Source organism: Xylocopa sonorina, chromosome 9 (assembly GCF_050948175.1).
Source record: "Xylocopa sonorina isolate GNS202 chromosome 9, iyXylSono1_principal, whole genome shotgun sequence".
Classification (NCBI taxonomy): domain Eukaryota; kingdom Metazoa; phylum Arthropoda; class Insecta; order Hymenoptera; family Apidae; genus Xylocopa; species Xylocopa sonorina.
In genome coordinates, this window is record NC_135201.1 from 8,698,744 (window position 1) to 8,715,593 (window position 16,850).

The following is a 16,850-nucleotide window of genomic DNA, read 5'->3' on the forward strand; positions in this document are numbered from 1 at the left end:
CTTGTTCAAAAAAAGAAAAAAAGAGAAAGAAATGTTCAAAAACAATCGACACATAATATTCGGATTGCTCACTTTGTTAATTGTAAAAGTTTTCGAGCGCATATTACATATATAACTTCTTTATAGAAAACGAAGAAACGGACGTATTGTATTTCGCACTGATGCAAATGAAACTCATGAAAATGTATAAATAATAAATGTCTGAATTTCTCATTTTGTACATTATTTTTATATATATGCGCAGTCATTATAATTTATTAAAATTGCGAAACTTAAATGTTGTAGGCGATGGAGTCATATAAGCGGGAAGGAATACAAGCGCATATTGTAAAATTAAAACGCTTACTTCTATTCAGGATGGTCTGTCCCATTTCATCTCGCTGCGTTACATCCTACTAATACCTTGTCCTCGACGCACACTGAAATTTTAATGATCCACTTGCTAGGAGTTCAGGCATGAGCAGTCTTTGCACAGCGTGAAAAATTTTCATTGAGAACAATAGTGAAAATGCTATACAGTCTCAGTAGGTATTTTTATAATTACATAGTACATTATATTTTCCTTGTTCTCTCATTGTTTATCGTCATTTGCAGAATACGAAGACAAATTCAGTATAAGTTCCTTCGCTCCTAGTTTCAACCAAGGTTTTCCCCGTTGTAAATAGCAGAAAAAGTTCGCAGTGCACGTCGTCTTGAAAAGTAGCATTTATTTTTATATTCCCACTGGAAATATTGAATATTATCAGTACTTTCGACAAATAGGAGTAGTGTCCCGAAGGACAGTTCACACCATATAGAGATATCAACGACCGTCACAAGCACACAAGAATATAAGCAAGACGGTTCCATGTATCGAGGTCTTGCTTTCTTTTATCACAAAACGAAAGTGTCCTACTTTAAATACTGAATTAGTAAGGCTCAAGTATTAACCTCGAGCAAGTAGAATAGGAAGTAAGCAGTGAAGGTAGAAAATCGAAACTAATAGCCGGTAAGTACCACATTAGTAGTCCATATGGTAAATGACACGACAATTGCAAGCAATATAAATGTTACATGCAGAAGAACGTCGTTTCCAGAAACTGCATCACTATGCGTGATTCATCATCAGTTGAATGTTTCAGAAAATCACAACTATGGCAAAAGTAGATAGTACATATAATCTTGGTTCATAAAAATGAAGTTACAAGAAACTTTCACGTATTTGGATAGAATTTTTAGCATTTTCTGTTATTATTTACTGCGAATATTGAAATAATGATGGTACAAATAACTATGAGCGTGCAGAGTAATACACTTTGTAATTGAAAAATATCTTTAGAATGGGTACTGTCGTTTTCAGCGCGTTAAACGCAGCGGCGCGTAAAAGTGCCACCTGTTACCAGCTTTATCGGCGTAACACCGTTAGAAACGATAACATTTGTTACACGTTCACGTACTTGAATCTTTAATGTGGCCAGACTGTCATTAATCAGTTCCTTCAAAACTACCTTACAGTTTTATCTTCAACTTTCTGTCTGAATTTAACATTTTTTTAATTTTTAAATTTGCTGACTATTCTGTGGCATACGTTAACAAATGTATAATATTAAATACGGATATTTACGATTACATTGTTACTTGTAAACCTACGTGGAGATGTAATGGTAAGGTGTACGAAGTCTGCTTTCTTTCAAAATTTTCTTTATTGAAAAAATGTTATAAATATTTGAATTATGTGGGCACGACGTGCAAAATGAAAACGTGACATCAGTGTAAATGGTATTATTCGCGTGAAATACGCACGTGTTGTGAAAGGAAGTTTCGAATGACTGAATGAGGATAACATTCTTGAGTGGTTACAAATGAAGAGTACGAGTATCTGACTAAGTAAGTCTGACGTGCCGCGCTATCACGGCAGTTTGCGACAGACGTAAGTACTGACTCACCGGTCAGTGTCTGTTCGTTCGCGACGCGATCAAGTTCGTCTCGTGATTGTAAACTTTAAACGTTGAAACTGTTGTTGCGTGACGACTGATAATACGGTTATTGATGTGAATACTCGCATAACATGACATTAGTGGTGATAGTAGAAATTGGATTTCTAAAAGTGCCTTGTTTGCGTCTGCCCTTTTGTTTACATAAATCGTGATCGAACAAGGAGTTATTTGTTATCTTTGTGAGACACAGTAAGTATAAATACCATGCCACTTTTCTGTGTCAGTAATTGTTTGTATCGTATCATTGAACGAAATGTATATTTATTTTGTTTTCTGTCGATATTTTAGGTGTACTATACATGTAATAAACGTGAAGATAAAGTATAAGGATTCCCTCGAGCGTAAATAAAACTGTTTGAAAATTACTAGTTAGTATACATATATAATAGTATTATCCTATAAAATAGTATACATTTGAAAATATACTTAGCCATCTTGTTCTCAAATAAAATTGAAAGTCTGGGTACAGAAGAACTTAAATATCAAATTTTTATTTATAGTATTGTATAGAATATTGCTGAGTAAGATCTGATGTACAATTCACCAAAGAATTTTAGTTCAAATGATTATAATTTATCTATTATTGCAATGAATAGCACTTTTGTTCTTCAAAGTAGTTGGTTGATGATTCCGATTGTTAACAATTTTGATATAGGATATGATAAAAATTTAGTTGCAATTCAGGAGCAAAATACCAAGCAGTTCAACCTTTCTCTGAAATGTAACAAACTAATAATTTTCATTGTTATGAAAAATACGTTGCTTACTTAGAGTTATCATCTGGATTAGATTTATCTGGGTATAAGCATTCCAGTTATACCATTCTTACGTAATATGCATTCTCATAACGATAATACAAATTATTTTTAAGGCTAATAGGAATTCCACATGCATAGTGATAAAGCATTGAATAGATGAAGGATACAAAACTTATAAGCGATAATGTATGTTTACAAAATGATATCATTCAAGATTATGAATGGTATATATGAATCATAAGTGAAACGATATGTCACATTCCTCTTAATCAACATACCGACTGATATGTTTAAGCCTGTGATACATATGACTTTTTATTTCATTCGTAAATGATGCATTTATATCAACCATGGATACTTTAATTTTGTTCTATTTATTCATTATACGAAGAACAAGTAAAAGAAGCTTTTGTTCATTTTTCTACCACTGAATTCTACAAATGTAAACTAAAAGCTACATCCAACATTTGATTTGTCATTTAGTAAAAATCATATCTATCCAGATGATAAGATAAAGTTGCCTTGATAAGATTATGAGCTTATAATGTGTTCTTTCATAAAAAAGTACTTAATGGCTTCGCACTTAAAACTGTGTGCTGCGAAAAGAAACATTATACATATATGTTGTGAGGGTATACAAGGAACATCCATTAAGTTTTCATTCTTTGTTCTTTACTTATTCTTAATAAAGTACAGGAAATATAAATTAGTACAGTATTTAGATATTTGCAAACATTACTAAGAACAAAATGTCTTGAAGAAAAGAACAATATAATGAACATTAAAGTCTATTTTTTTCAGATTCTTCCTGTGTGTCTTGTTGGTACAGACCTAAACTAATCGAATTCAACAAATCAAATTATACTTAACCTAACCAAGAAACAGATCAATACGCTTCATTTCTTAACCTTAAGTAGCACAGAAATATTTGATCTATCATATAGACTTCACAATATGTATGTCAATTTCTTAATTTGTTTGTTACACGACTGTACAGTAACGCAAAATTTCGGTTTTAATATTAGTATTAATAGACAGTGTTTACAATACACAAACACGGATACTACGATCATTTGGGAACATGCAAATTGCCAGTGCAAAAGAAGCAGCAAGAAAAAAAAGCAAACACATATTTCAGAGATATTTCAATTTCTCGAAGATACTTTTATGACCTTGCATTGCCTGACACCTGTATTTAGTATGACGGAGTTCCCACTAAAATGCATTGTTGCCTTGAACTCAATAAATCGGACGAGAAGGATTCACCTTCAGAGAAACAATTATCACTGATGATGTTATTTTTCTACTGCGTGTTACATGCGTATACATTTTTATTCATTATTGCTAGTAGAACTTGTGGATTGTTTTAGAACACATTAATCAATTTTGGATTTATGGGAAGACCGTTATTGCTTTCTTTCCTTTCTACAGTCGGAACGTTTGAATTCTGAATCTAATATATTTAGATTCTACAGTATATTCGATCCTTTCTATAGTTTTAGGATGATTAGAAACTATTTTCCGCTATAAAATAAGGTAACGGATCAATTTAGATTCTAAAAAAATTTTAATAACGTATATTTTTATTTTGAATATCTGTAATAATAGCGCGCAAATTGATTGTGCTCCATATTGTTGCTCAACCTTTTCTAAAGGAAACATTAATCTAGTTATCGCATGAATCAATATCTTCTTCTCGTTAGTTTCTCTTTCTTGCTCTGATTAACTGTCATGGTCGAAGCGTAATTTAAGTAGTTCTGCGTTAAGTTCGTTTAAATAGGAACTGATGAGTAGTGTTTAACGAGCTCGTAACTAATTTCGATTCCTGCAGTTCAGCAAGTTTAGGTCAGTTTTATGTATAAGTATATTCGGTGTATATAAGTAAAGGTTTGGCGAAGGTATAAACAATTCAGAGCTTGGAAACAAACAATTAATGCGGTAAATCATATTTACGTTTCAGATGTATCATTGGCAGAGTCAAAATGTCAAAGTTTCCGGAGTGGATGATATGGTGTTGCTCCCAAAAATTACCGAAGATGCCATTACCGAAAATCTTCGGAAAAGATACATGGACGATTACATATTTGTATCCTTGGATAATTGTTAGAACAATATTAATTAACACTATTTTAATATGTGTCTGTTTTACAAAAAAATGTTCTACACATCTGGAACAAAGTAAAAATATCTTGGGCGATGTCGTTAGCGACACAAGTGATTCAGAAATGTTTCACGATTGTTTCCGAGAAATATCGATACACGTTATAGATCAGGTATAAGCAAACCTTGTCCTGATTTAGGAGAGATTGAGAAATAAAAATAATTTCCTTAATTGTTATTAGACGTGTATTGGTCCTGTATTGGTATCAGTTAATCCTTTTAGGCAAATGCCATATTTTGGAGAAAAGGAGGTGGAAATTTATCAAGGAGCAGTAAGTTATTATATCTTACAATAAATTAAATTTTAATAACTGATTCTGATATCAGAAAATGCAGTTTTTCAAGCATGGGTAAAGAGTTAATTTGTGTTTCTTGTTTTAGGTACCATATGAAAATCCTCCACATATTTATGGATTGGCGGATAACATGTACAGGAATATGTTAATTGATAAGGAGAGTCAATGTGTTATCATAAGGTAAAACCTAGCTTTAATTTCTTAAAATTATTACAAATAGTACTAATAGTTCTAAAGAGAAAACTGTAATAGCATCCTGTATAGACGGTTGCCGGTTTTAGGGGCACCTTGGTCGGGGCAATTTTGCAATTTTATAATTTTTTGTTAATATACATTAACGATGAATGTTTTCGCTGATCGAGTGTTCGAAAATGCTTTTACAGCGGAGAGTCTGGTGCTGGTAAAACAGTTGCAGCGAAATGTATTATGTCCTACATTGCAAAAATCAGTGGTGGTGGTACAAAGGTGCAAAGAGTAAAAAATGTCATTCTGGAATCTAATCCTCTTTTAGAAGCTTTTGGCAACGCAAAAACTATACGGAATAATAACAGTAGCAGATTTGTATGTATGTCTTAAGATCCTCTTAATGTCTCTTTATTTTATTAATTTCAACGGGAAAACTGTAATAGAAGGAAGAAATATGTCGTGGCACAATAGGCATATAAGCAATTTTAAACATATTTCTTTCAGGGAAAATATGTGGAAATGCAATTTGGTTCTGGTGGTCAACCAAACGGGGGAAAAATTTCAAACTTTTTATTGGAGAAGTCGAGAGTCACGCGTCACAACTTTGGCGAAAGAAATTTTCATGTATTCTATCAACTTACAACAGGAGCAGACCAGCAAATGAAATGTAAACATTAAATGTATTAACAAAAATGACGTTTTCTAAGTGTAAAAGATATAGTTAGTATTTATATTTTACAGCTGAATTTGGGTTGACGAATGTTGATTATTACGAGTATCTCAGTTACGGTGGAAATCATAGAATTGAAGATATAAATGACGCTCACGACTTTCAAGCAACATTGAAAGGTAATAATTTCATTTATAAAAGTTAAACCTTATGGTTACAATAAATATGGTAATCGTGTATTATATTAGGATTGAGCGTAATGGGAATAAACGATTTGGAAGTATTTGATATTTTCCGACTAGTTGCTGGAGTACTTCACATAGGGAATATTCAATTTGTTGAAAATGGAAATTATTCACAAATTGCTGATAAACAATGTAAGTATTAGTTAGCGAAATGAAATATAATTAGGACAAGCAAATAAAGAGTTTTCAAGTCCATTACAATATACGGAATAAAGTACTCATTACATAACGTTCGTATGTTTCAGCTCTTAATTTTCCAGCTTACTTGCTGCAGATATCAGAATCAGAATTAGCTCATAAATTAATATCACGAGAATTTGAGTCGAAATGGGGAAATCAATCTGAAAGGGTTGATGTTACATTAAATGTAGAACAAGCTCTCTATGCTCGAGATGCATTGGCGAAGGATATCTATGCTAGACTGTTTGATTATTTGGTCAAAGTAAGTGTACACGTCTCTATGGCAAAAGCCGGGCGCAAACTTGTTTTATTTACTTATTTTATCTACGTGTCGATATTTGATTTTAATCGTATATGAATTTTTCAGAAAATCAATGCGGCTATGGAAACAAATACATGTGGATTTGAAATTGGAATATTGGACATCTATGGGTTCGAAATCTTTGAAAAGAACGGTTTTGAGCAGTTTTGTATAAATTTTGTCAACGAGAAATTACAACAAATCTTCATAGAGCTTACTTTAAAAGCTGAACAAGTAAGTATTCCTTTTATATAAAATTTTTAATGTACATTTCGATATACGATTCGGATCTCATTTCCCTATTTTATTGATATATCTCTTTAAAACAATCTCTTTAAAACTTATACTCTAAGGAAGTGGAAACTTTATTTTGGATGGGTTCATGTAATGTACAGCAAGGTAACGTATTTCTTTTATATATGTAAATCACATTTTAAGAAAATTGTACATGGTTGTTTAAAGCAATATAACTCATCATTAGAGATTTTTCTGTGTGGATGTTTAATATTTTCGTTGACACATTTCATTTTTCTTATTTTAACATTACAATGAAATTTATTTACAACGTACACTGTATCATTTTACTCTACTTGGACGAAAGTATGTGTCAGTGAACATTAACAACAGTGTCAGTTGTTTACAGTGTTTAATATCCTCCATATTGAATCCATGAATCATTGTAGTTCTTATTTGGTATAGGAAAATCACCCTTGTTTGAGAACGTAATGAACATCATTAAATACAATATTGTCCCAGAAATCACTAAAAGTATTTTTAGGATTAATCTTTAGAACGCCTCGACGTATCTGAAATGAACCAGTTTTGCATATTTAATCATCATTCGTAAACGCTGTAGCCTGGTAATGTATCAGTCCTTTTTAAAGGATATCTTTGAACAGGTGTGGTCTGAGCCATTAGAGTTCTGCTTGGAAATTTCGAAGGCGGGGCAGGTATTTGTTTCGGTAATTCGCTGGAGGTAACCATAGAATTCTCAGTAGTGGAGAGATCATCTAAACCATAAACTATCGCTAGTCTACTTAGTTTCTTGGTTTCACTTCTTGAAAGATGTTTCTGATGTTCGTTCTTGATATTGGTATCGATCTGATGTTTAAATTTCTTTAACGGACGATTCTTTTTACTATGTTGAGGTTTCCAATCCACTCGCCTGTGCAATGGTGTTGTCATACTGAGATATTCTACAGGGTCGTTATCGGAAATCGTTTTGGGAGTTAAGTCCTTGCGGAAAGTACCACTGCGTCCTCGTACATTCACGTAAACCTTTGGTTTGCTGTGTTTCAAGTAATACAGTTTCTCGTCGTGGTTCTGAAACTTTGATGGTCCTACTAAAACACGCCTGTCGTCGTTAATTGCGTTTAATCTGATATTTGGAGTTAAACCGACGTCCCTTACACCTAGAATCGAATGAGGGACCACTTCTGGATTTGGATAACTATCGTTGCGAACTTTTTCAGTTTGTTTTATCACTGCGTGCACAATATTCTGCAAGCTGGTAGGATCCATTTCATCCGGACTTTGAAGTTCAATTTCTACGAGACTGGAATAAAAAATAAAATGTTAAATTGAAAATTAACAAACTTTAAATTATTGTAACAACATTGGTCATTCTACGGTACGTAGAACTTGATTTAAGTAATTTTAACAGCATCGATCATTCTACGGTATACTTTTTATTATTCATTGCGAGCGAAAGTTGTTTTACCGGATGCAATGGTTACATTCAATTTTAATACTGGTTGATAGATCGTTGAAGGAAAAGATAGAGATAATATAGAACGGAGGGTTTCGGTGAAGAAATGAAAGGAAAATGGCCAACTTTACATTTAAACGTAATTAATACCTGTAATCATTGACATTAGTTGTTTCCATGTTGGAATTTTGTAAGAAATTTTGCAAAGATTTTTGATCGTTTAGTTTCCGATCAAAATTTTGGATATAATTTAATGAAGACGGTGGTCTTGGAAGAACCATCGCAGAGAATGATCGGTGTATGAGCGCAAAGAGCATCGTTGCTGTGTAGTAATCCACTGCTGTCACCATTCTGGAACGTAATTATGCATTTTTAAATCTTTCGTACATCTAGAAAAAAAGAACATACTGTTTTTAAGAAATTAGAGCTTCGAAATCATTATTATTCAAATAGAATCGAGTCATCGAGTCGGATAAAAGGTGCGAACATAAAATATCCGTTTCACGCCATCGATATTGTATAACTACTACCGTGAATACCATAGAAAGATATTTTTCTGATCGTATAAAATCAGGTCGAGTGAAGAAAGTATCGTGCAAATGGAAGTATTATTTATCACGTATAAAAAGCTTCATAAATCAGGAAATGGAGGTATTTTAAACTGTACACACAATGAACGATATAAAAATGACCGTTCATCAAAGCATTTACATATAAAAAGTTAAGCACGTCGGGGGACGTCGGTTTCTTCTTTTGCCACAGCTATTGTCAGTTTTCACCAGAGATATAAGAAACGAAAAACAGGAAAGCATTAACGTTCCTGGTCAGTTGCATGAGACAGCATATACGGTACGCGTTATAATAAACGTGCAGTGAAAGTTTTACCTGTTCGCAAGAGCAACCTTAAGGAACAAAATGATACAATTTCTCTTGTTTCGCTTATGTAAGGCATACATTAAAGTAGTACGGTACGGTTTTTATAATCAAACACATTAAAGGATCCAAGTGTGTAACGAAAGAATCAGTTTCAGCAGGCTGAAATTTTAACTTCGAGCGGTGAACATTGAAAAAGTTTATGCGCTCATACGTTTGACTATTAAGTTAGCTATATTCTGATGCCAAGAAATAGGGCTTACTTCTACTATTTAAATTGTTGGCATCAAGTAAAGAATAAGGCTTATGAAATTCGTCTCGCTTCTGTAAGCCGTGCGCTAGTTTGTCAATACGAAATTGTACTCTGCCTTAGATGTGACGATTCGTTCCAGTAAATATCGAGTTCTTAGGTTTAATCGTGCAGCGGTTGGGTAGAATAGTGGTTCAATTTTTTCAGGTAGCCCGCTAGTCTCGAACCGAAGATAGAGCACAAGGTTAAGGATCTACTATTACTTCAAGTTCTACAGTTTGTCATAATATCTGTACATTTATCTGCTGACACGATCTACACGCGTTAGAGGTACCACAGCAGCGGTAATCATTTTAACTGGTCGACAAATTAATCTTCATAGAATGTCGTTCTGTTCTTTTAATTATTTGCGGCTTGGCAGGTGGCTGCAGACTACCGCGACTGACTCTGTCCCACAATAATCCATGTAATCACGGCTTACTGTTCACTTAGCAAAGTAACGGAAAGGTCCTCCTTTCCAAACAGATCTATGACTCGAGTTCTTGCTAGTGGGTGTGGTTCTTTCGATGTTGGTTCGTGTTACAACGGAAACAGGTTCTCTTAAAAAGTGCAAGTGCATTCGTTGCCCTGGTGAACGTACTCGGTTATACACGGTGAACGTAAGAGTCCACGTGGAGTCGGTCTGTCAAGTGACTTTGATTTCTACCTGCTGCCGCGCTCGTATTTTATTCGCTTTCAGGTTTCATTTTCGGTACCTACTCTTTTACGTCCCTACCTTTCTATTTCGTTATTACTGGATTTAAATGTTCAATACATGGAACCTACGCATAACACGATATGCCAGCAATGCGGTAGAGGATTGAGAGAAACCCTGATACAACCCAGCGTTTTTACAACGTGATTTAGTCCTGTACAGTAGAAGAATTCGAAAAACTCCCTGTGATGAGGATCTTCAAGATCATTCACGTGATTACTAGACAAAAGATTCTTCAACAAAATTCTATTGAAAATGTTGTTCACGTGTCCAGCTATAACAAGGAAGTGGTTGTAGTATGCATACTGGTTCTACGTTACAGATAGTATCACGTATAATTGGGTAATTTTTACAAAGCCGATAAATCGTACTACTTCATTGGCCTACGTCCATTGACCCAGTTAACTAAGGAAACAGTTAGATTATATGCTATTCAATTTTACAGAACATTGGTTTGGATTAGTCTGGCTCTAAGGCATAATTGATGGGCTGAGTGGAAAGAAGATAACAGATTGGATGCTCTACTGTCCGCAGAAGTAAAAAGGAATGTTTATATCGCACATTCTAGGACTTATATCCTTTTATGCACTCAGCCGGTCAATTGGATAATAACCATAGAATTGCTTCATCAATCTTTGTTATGCATACCTGAAGTAAAGGATTGAAATTAGTTGGCGCGAATACAATCTTCTCACAGATGTAATTGCGGTTTCCCGTGCCTATCTAATAACTGGTGCACGTCACCTCCAATGCAAGATCTGATCGACGTTAACATCCAGCGTTACTCCGTTCTGATAAATTCAATTCGCACAAATGCTCCATGCGTTTTGATCACTTGCGTCGTCTAAATATCACACGATCGGGCATCTTTCACGGTTCTATATCCACGAGACGACTTATCGTACATGATTCGCACGCAGATTTATCTTTTGCGCTTCGACGATCGACTCGAGGAACGATCCTTGGAGGATTGAATACGCGCGTTGCACAGATGATGGCTCTGTTTGCACTGCGGCCAAGAATCGAGTGAAGGTAATGAAATAGCTAAGTGAAACGTCGCCGTCGTCGTCTCTCTCTTTCTCCCCTCTCTTTGTCATTCTATCCTTTACTTTCTCCTTTCCTCTTTTTTTTCCCTTTTTATTTGCGGCTTTGACTTCTTCTACGGTTTTTCGCGTATAGAACTGCTGTAATTGGCGTACTACCTTCCGGGTTGCACTGTCTCAAATTTCGCAGCGTTGTAACGTCGATTCGGTCTTAACTAATTGGGTCACCAGTGTCTTTACGCCAGGATAAACTAAAAAATCGATCTTTTTTTTGTAATCGTTGTATCAATCTCTGGAATCGTACCTTCTGTTTGAATGTACGAGAGAAATTTGTGTACAACTTTTCAATAGCATTACCTGCTTTCAATTAATATCTAAAAATAGGATCTCATCAAATTCTGAATGCAATTTTTGCGCTCGTCGGATAGCGATATTTTCTATAACGAGAACTGTGAGTATTGGTTCAAATAGAACATCACATCACGATTTACTTTTTGTCCACGTACGTCCATTGACGGTGTTCCAATTTTACTTTCCTGTCTGTTAAAGGACAGAATGTGTAACACAATCGAAAAAGTGAAAGCAATCATTATTAATCGGGTAACGAATGGCAAACTTGTGGGTATTATATTGTATTCAAATGACAAAGTTCTACAGTCGTGTAATAATTGCTTTGTAAACCATCGAAATGATAACATTCGATTACAGTGATTGTACTCTGCTTTTACATTGTTCGTTTGTCTCACGATTTACGCGGAGTACCCGCTCCACGTGGTTTTTTACGTGCTCAAGTATTACGTGAATGAAGCGTTCTGGTATCTAAAAATGGGAGGAAAATATGTAACACAGAAATGCGGTTCTAAAATTGAAAGAAAGCCTGCCAATACTCCGTGCAGCTACTTTATGCAACTACTGTACTGTCAGCAAGTCAGTTATTGTTTTGCTCTAGAATCCTCTTGTTTGGAATGATTAAAATTAGACTGATGTTATCAGTTTTAAAACGAGGGGACTAACGGTTCCTTTTATCCGTAGAAATCTCTTAGTAGAAGTGTACAGTTGCGCTGTAATGACGGAACGGTTTTATTTTCGACGATGTGGAAGATGTCACAGGAAATCCTGCTATTCAAACTTCGGAATATGGGTTAGAACGATTCTTCAGGCATTCAATCTCGAGCATCCTTTCATTGCGTGGCGCATAGCTTGAAAACAAGCCTCAACTTATATTTATACCTGTATCGTCCGTTTTATTTGAACACAATATTTCATTTCTACAATATCAGTGAGCGTTAATGAATAACAATTTCACTGTAATTTGCTTGCAGCTTATAATTGGTTGCAGTAAACTTACAAGTGGTCATCTTCAAATGTAAATCACTAATTTTTCCGTATCTCTGGTACAGAATCCATGAAATTGAATGTAACATGTCTGATTTTGTAATTAACATCAATTATGGTTTTCAGGAAGAGTATGTAGCGGAGAACATCATGTGGACTCCGATCGAGTATTTCAACAATGCGGTTGTTGTGGAACTTTTGGAAGGGAAACGTCCGCCAGGACTTTTTTTGATTCTTGACGATGTGTGCGCTACTCTTCATAGTGGTAGCACTGGAGCAGATGCAGATTTGCAAAAGGTAAAAGATAAACTCTGATCTTACGAGTAACTTCGAATTTCGCACGACGCTAGAAGAAGTAAAAAGTTGGAAAAACTAGCTGACTAACTTAGCTACTGTTCGCATTGTAGAATATTCTATTTCTTTTAAGGTGTTTTTGTACGTTCGATATAGAGTTGTCTAGGCGCTGCTCCGTTCCTTAATTCCTCCTTCTCTTAATCAATTTTAATAATAATTGCAGAAACTTGCAGTTGTAGCTAATAAACACGAACATTTTCAAAACACGAAAGAGGGATTCGCTATTTATCATTATGCCGGCGTGGTCTCCTACTCGGTTGATGGATTTTGTGATAAAAATCGCGATGTACTTTTCTCAGATCTCGTTGAGTTAATGCAGACCAGCAGAAAGTAAGTTATCATTATATTTTTTAGCTTTATGAAGGACCTACCTAGTATATAATTTAATTGTAATTCAGCAAAGTATATGAAATGCATTAAAAATATTATTAATTTGCAGTTCTTTGGTTCACGAGTTATATTCAAATGGGTTCGAAGCGAGTAAAACAAAAACTCTTAAATCCAGACCCACTACTGCCGGGAACAAAATAAGAAATCAAGCAAATAGATTAGTGAAACAACTGATGCAGTGTACACCACATTATATCAGATGTATCAAGCCAAATGAAACGAAAAAACCTCGCGACTGGGATTCAGTTAGAGTAAAACATCAAGTATGATTATTTTCCAAATCTTAATCGTATTAGTAGATGTATTCGTCTCAGTATATGAAATGTTAAATATCTTTTATATTATTAATTATTTTTATTTTTTACACGGTTTAGGTGGAATATTTAGGTTTGAAGGAAAATATCAAAGTACGTAGAGCTGGTTTCGCATATAGAAGGCCGTTTAGTAAATTTTTACAGAGATATGGCATCCTCACGAAAGTTAATCGTCCACGATTGCCCGACAATGAGAAACAAATAGTCGAATGGATATTAAACAGTCTTCGTATCGATCAATCACAATATCAGCTTGGAAAATCGAAGTTATTCATAAAAGCTCCAGAAACGGTAAGCTTTTGTTTCATCCGAAACGTATCGTGGATATGTGTATATATAACGGAAAATAAGCGTATAGTATTCATAAACTACAATCTATATAATTATTGTTTGGCAGCTTTTCATGTTGGAAGAAGCCAGAGATCGTAAATATAACATGTACGCCAGAATAATACAAAAGGCGTTTAAAAAATATTTCGCTCGAAAAAGACAGGAGAAAGAGAAACAGGAGGCAGCTGATTTATTATTTGGTCACAAAGAACGCAGGCGGGGTAGTTTAAATAGAAATTTCATGGGTGATTACATTGGATTAGAAGGCAAGCGTCAGATATTGAATTTAATTGGAAGGAAAGAACGAGTTTTCTTTGCTGAAACTGTAAAGAAGTATGATAGAAGGTTCAAGGTATAAGCTGGCATTGCTTTATTTAGATATCAGCGCTCTTACAGTCGTGTCTTGCAAATGAATAATGATTTCAGGCTAGCAGAAGAGATCTTATTTTGACTAGCAAATATTTATATCTAATTGGCCGTGAACAAATTAAAAAAGGCTCGGAGAAGGGAAAACAAGTAGGAGTTATAAAACGCAAACTTTCATTTAATCAAATCAGTCACGTATCACTAAGTACTTTACAAGTATGTTTGTTGCTGCTAGACTATTAATTACTATCAAGAAATGAGTATTCTAATTTATTAATGATTGTAGGACAACTTCCTCATTATCCATGTGAAAGAAGACTACGGTAGCCTATTAGAGTTAGTATTTAAGACTGAATTTCTAATTGCTCTCAGCAAAAGATATGTTGAAGAAGTCGGACGTATTTTAAACGTAAAATTCAGTAACAAGTAAGATTTTAGTTAGATATGCGTATTTCATCTGAAATTATCTTCTAATAAATATATTTTTGTAGTTTAGACTTCAAAATTAAGAAAGAAGGATGGGGAAGCGGAGGTATAAGACAGGTATATTTTTCACAACTCGAATATGGCAATGAAGAGATTCTGAAGCCAAGTGGAAAAGTGTTGAACGTTTGGGTAGGGCCAGGATTACCAAATACTACCAGTAAGTTGTTAGTAACGACTAAAGTGACTCACAAGTGATTGTTAGTAATTATTATGTAAAGGTTTTTGCTAGGAAGTTAATCCGATAAACCTGTCACGAAACTTGTGACTTTTAGCAATTATAAATACAGTTGTTGCTTATATCGATTTGCTTCCATTTTAGAGCCAAATATTATTAAATCGAAAGCGAAATCGGCAAGTCAGCGATACGGCGTGTTGAGAAATAACAATCAGTTTTCACCATCCGTTGAATTGCAATCAGTTCAGAATAGATCTATTCAGGCAGCTCCACGATCTGTAGTTACAGAAGTTACACCGTCTGAAAAATCCAAATTCCGACCTATTATCTCAAAATTATCAACAGTTGACTCTTCGAATACTGTACGTGCATCAGCACGACCGAATGAGAAGAAACAAACAACGAAGCAGCCGAAAAAGCTGGAAAATAATTCCATGCCTCTAATGGGCATGTTTATTAATCCGAAAGGTGGTCCAGGCGGTACGTTGATAATAATTACGTTAATTTCCACTAATTTATACAGCAAGATTACGTGGTTAAATAATTGGATATTAAATTAATACTTGAAATTGAATAGGTTTACTAAAATTTCCTCCTCCTCCGACGGAACCGCCACCGCCACGCACACCGACTGCTTTGGTAGGACTAAAAATGCCACCCGTTGATGGTAACGGTGCTGTTAATAATATAAACGTTAAACACGACAAACGAATGCAAACAATCGAGGAATGGAACAATGATAAAATAATAAATAGAACTGATGATAATGTGTCTCGTATTAATCCTAATAATAAACCACATGTTCAAAAACCAGCACTGCCAAGATTACCTAGAGGTAGATGTTTATATGATTACAATCCTCAAGATTTAGATGAGTTAGCGCTTAAAGAGGGCGATGTTATTGAGATCCTTAAAGAACGTAAGTTTAATTAATACGAAATTATTGTCTGAAATAGATGTTATTTAAAATAGGATTAGAATTATATAAAATTATTCAATCCTCTAATATATATCAACATTTAAACATTTTATATCAGATGAAGGCGGTTGGTGGCAAGGCAGACTGAAAGGAAAAACAGGGCTGTTTCCATCAAATTACATCGTCAAGATATAAAGATCGTGTTCACGTGTAAATGTTGGTATTATATACCATGTTGTTACGTTAATAAAGTATGCAAAATGTTATTTATATAATTAAAATAACTTTTTCAAAGATTTTCTTATGTTTCTATGGAGAAACAATTTTTACAAAGGTAGTTTATAGGAGTAATTGTATGTTGTAGTAAGAAAATAATATTAAGAGAGCACACGTCAAGATCAGATCACATGTAACATCCCCGTTATTTGACGAAACTCAACAATATCACAGCATTCCGGAACGTCTCAGAGTTACGCTAATACCTATCCTGCTCCTGTGCCGTCCCATCTAGACATCTTTCCAGTTCTGTATTTGGTATGTAAGTTCATAATAGTAAATCTTTAATTTAAATCTGGTCCTAAATCAGTCAGAAACAACTTTATATACCGTAGGAAATCATAGAATTTGGAAGAACCACAATATCCTTTGCAAAAATAAAATATTTGCCAACTGATTCCAATATTAGCTAAGTACCATTTTGGATATGCAAGTAACCGCTGCCGAATTGCTTTGCTCTTCTTGTTTTCTAAGGAAATGGATTACGGTTAGCCGGTCATAGACT

The 16,850-nt window shown here is 34.5% G+C and overlaps 3 protein-coding genes across 6 annotated transcripts; 2 read left to right on the plus strand and 1 right to left on the minus strand.

The window, feature by feature from the left end:
• The first annotated feature begins 1,897 nt into the window (after positions 1 to 1,897).
• Positions 1,898 to 16,347, plus strand: LOC143427036 (unconventional myosin-Ie). Of its 3 annotated transcripts, none has more exons than XM_076900841.1 (21): positions 1,898 to 2,165; positions 4,695 to 4,820; positions 5,077 to 5,166; positions 5,276 to 5,370; positions 5,574 to 5,751; positions 5,881 to 6,043; positions 6,118 to 6,225; positions 6,295 to 6,423; positions 6,537 to 6,733; positions 6,839 to 7,006; positions 12,862 to 13,032; positions 13,253 to 13,419; positions 13,529 to 13,742; positions 13,854 to 14,084; positions 14,191 to 14,475; positions 14,550 to 14,705; positions 14,776 to 14,915; positions 14,981 to 15,132; positions 15,295 to 15,630; positions 15,728 to 16,069; positions 16,188 to 16,347. In XM_076900841.1, exons 2-21 carry the CDS (start codon positions 4,695 to 4,697, stop codon positions 16,262 to 16,264), a joined length of 3,525 nt encoding a protein of 1,174 aa, XP_076756956.1. In that variant the 5' UTR covers positions 1,898 to 2,165; the 3' UTR covers positions 16,265 to 16,347. The 3 variants fall into 3 exon arrangements, with proteins under 3 accessions (XP_076756956.1, XP_076756957.1, XP_076756959.1); XM_076900842.1 differs by lacking the exon at positions 1,898 to 2,165 and adding an exon at positions 4,431 to 4,579; XM_076900844.1 differs by lacking the exons at positions 1,898 to 2,165; positions 4,695 to 4,820; positions 5,077 to 5,166; positions 5,276 to 5,370 and having other exon boundaries at positions 5,621 to 5,755.
• LOC143427040 (uncharacterized) lies at positions 3,333 to 4,150 on the plus strand. Its single transcript, XM_076900856.1, has 2 exons — positions 3,333 to 3,443; positions 3,536 to 4,150. Exon 2 carries the CDS (start codon positions 3,689 to 3,691, stop codon positions 4,022 to 4,024), a length of 336 nt encoding a protein of 111 aa, XP_076756971.1. The 5' UTR covers positions 3,333 to 3,443; positions 3,536 to 3,688; the 3' UTR covers positions 4,025 to 4,150.
• Positions 7,120 to 11,383, minus strand: LOC143427256 (uncharacterized). Of its 2 annotated transcripts, none has more exons than XM_076901193.1 (3): positions 11,006 to 11,383; positions 8,631 to 8,831; positions 7,120 to 8,327 (listed from the first exon to the last, which is right to left on the minus strand). In XM_076901193.1, exons 2-3 carry the CDS (start codon positions 8,828 to 8,830, stop codon positions 7,610 to 7,612), a joined length of 918 nt encoding a protein of 305 aa, XP_076757308.1. In that variant the 5' UTR covers position 8,831; positions 11,006 to 11,383; the 3' UTR covers positions 7,120 to 7,609. The 2 variants fall into 2 exon arrangements, with proteins under 2 accessions (XP_076757308.1, XP_076757309.1); XM_076901194.1 differs by lacking the exon at positions 11,006 to 11,383 and adding an exon at positions 9,617 to 9,743.
• Positions 16,348 to 16,850: the final 503 nt, after the last annotated feature.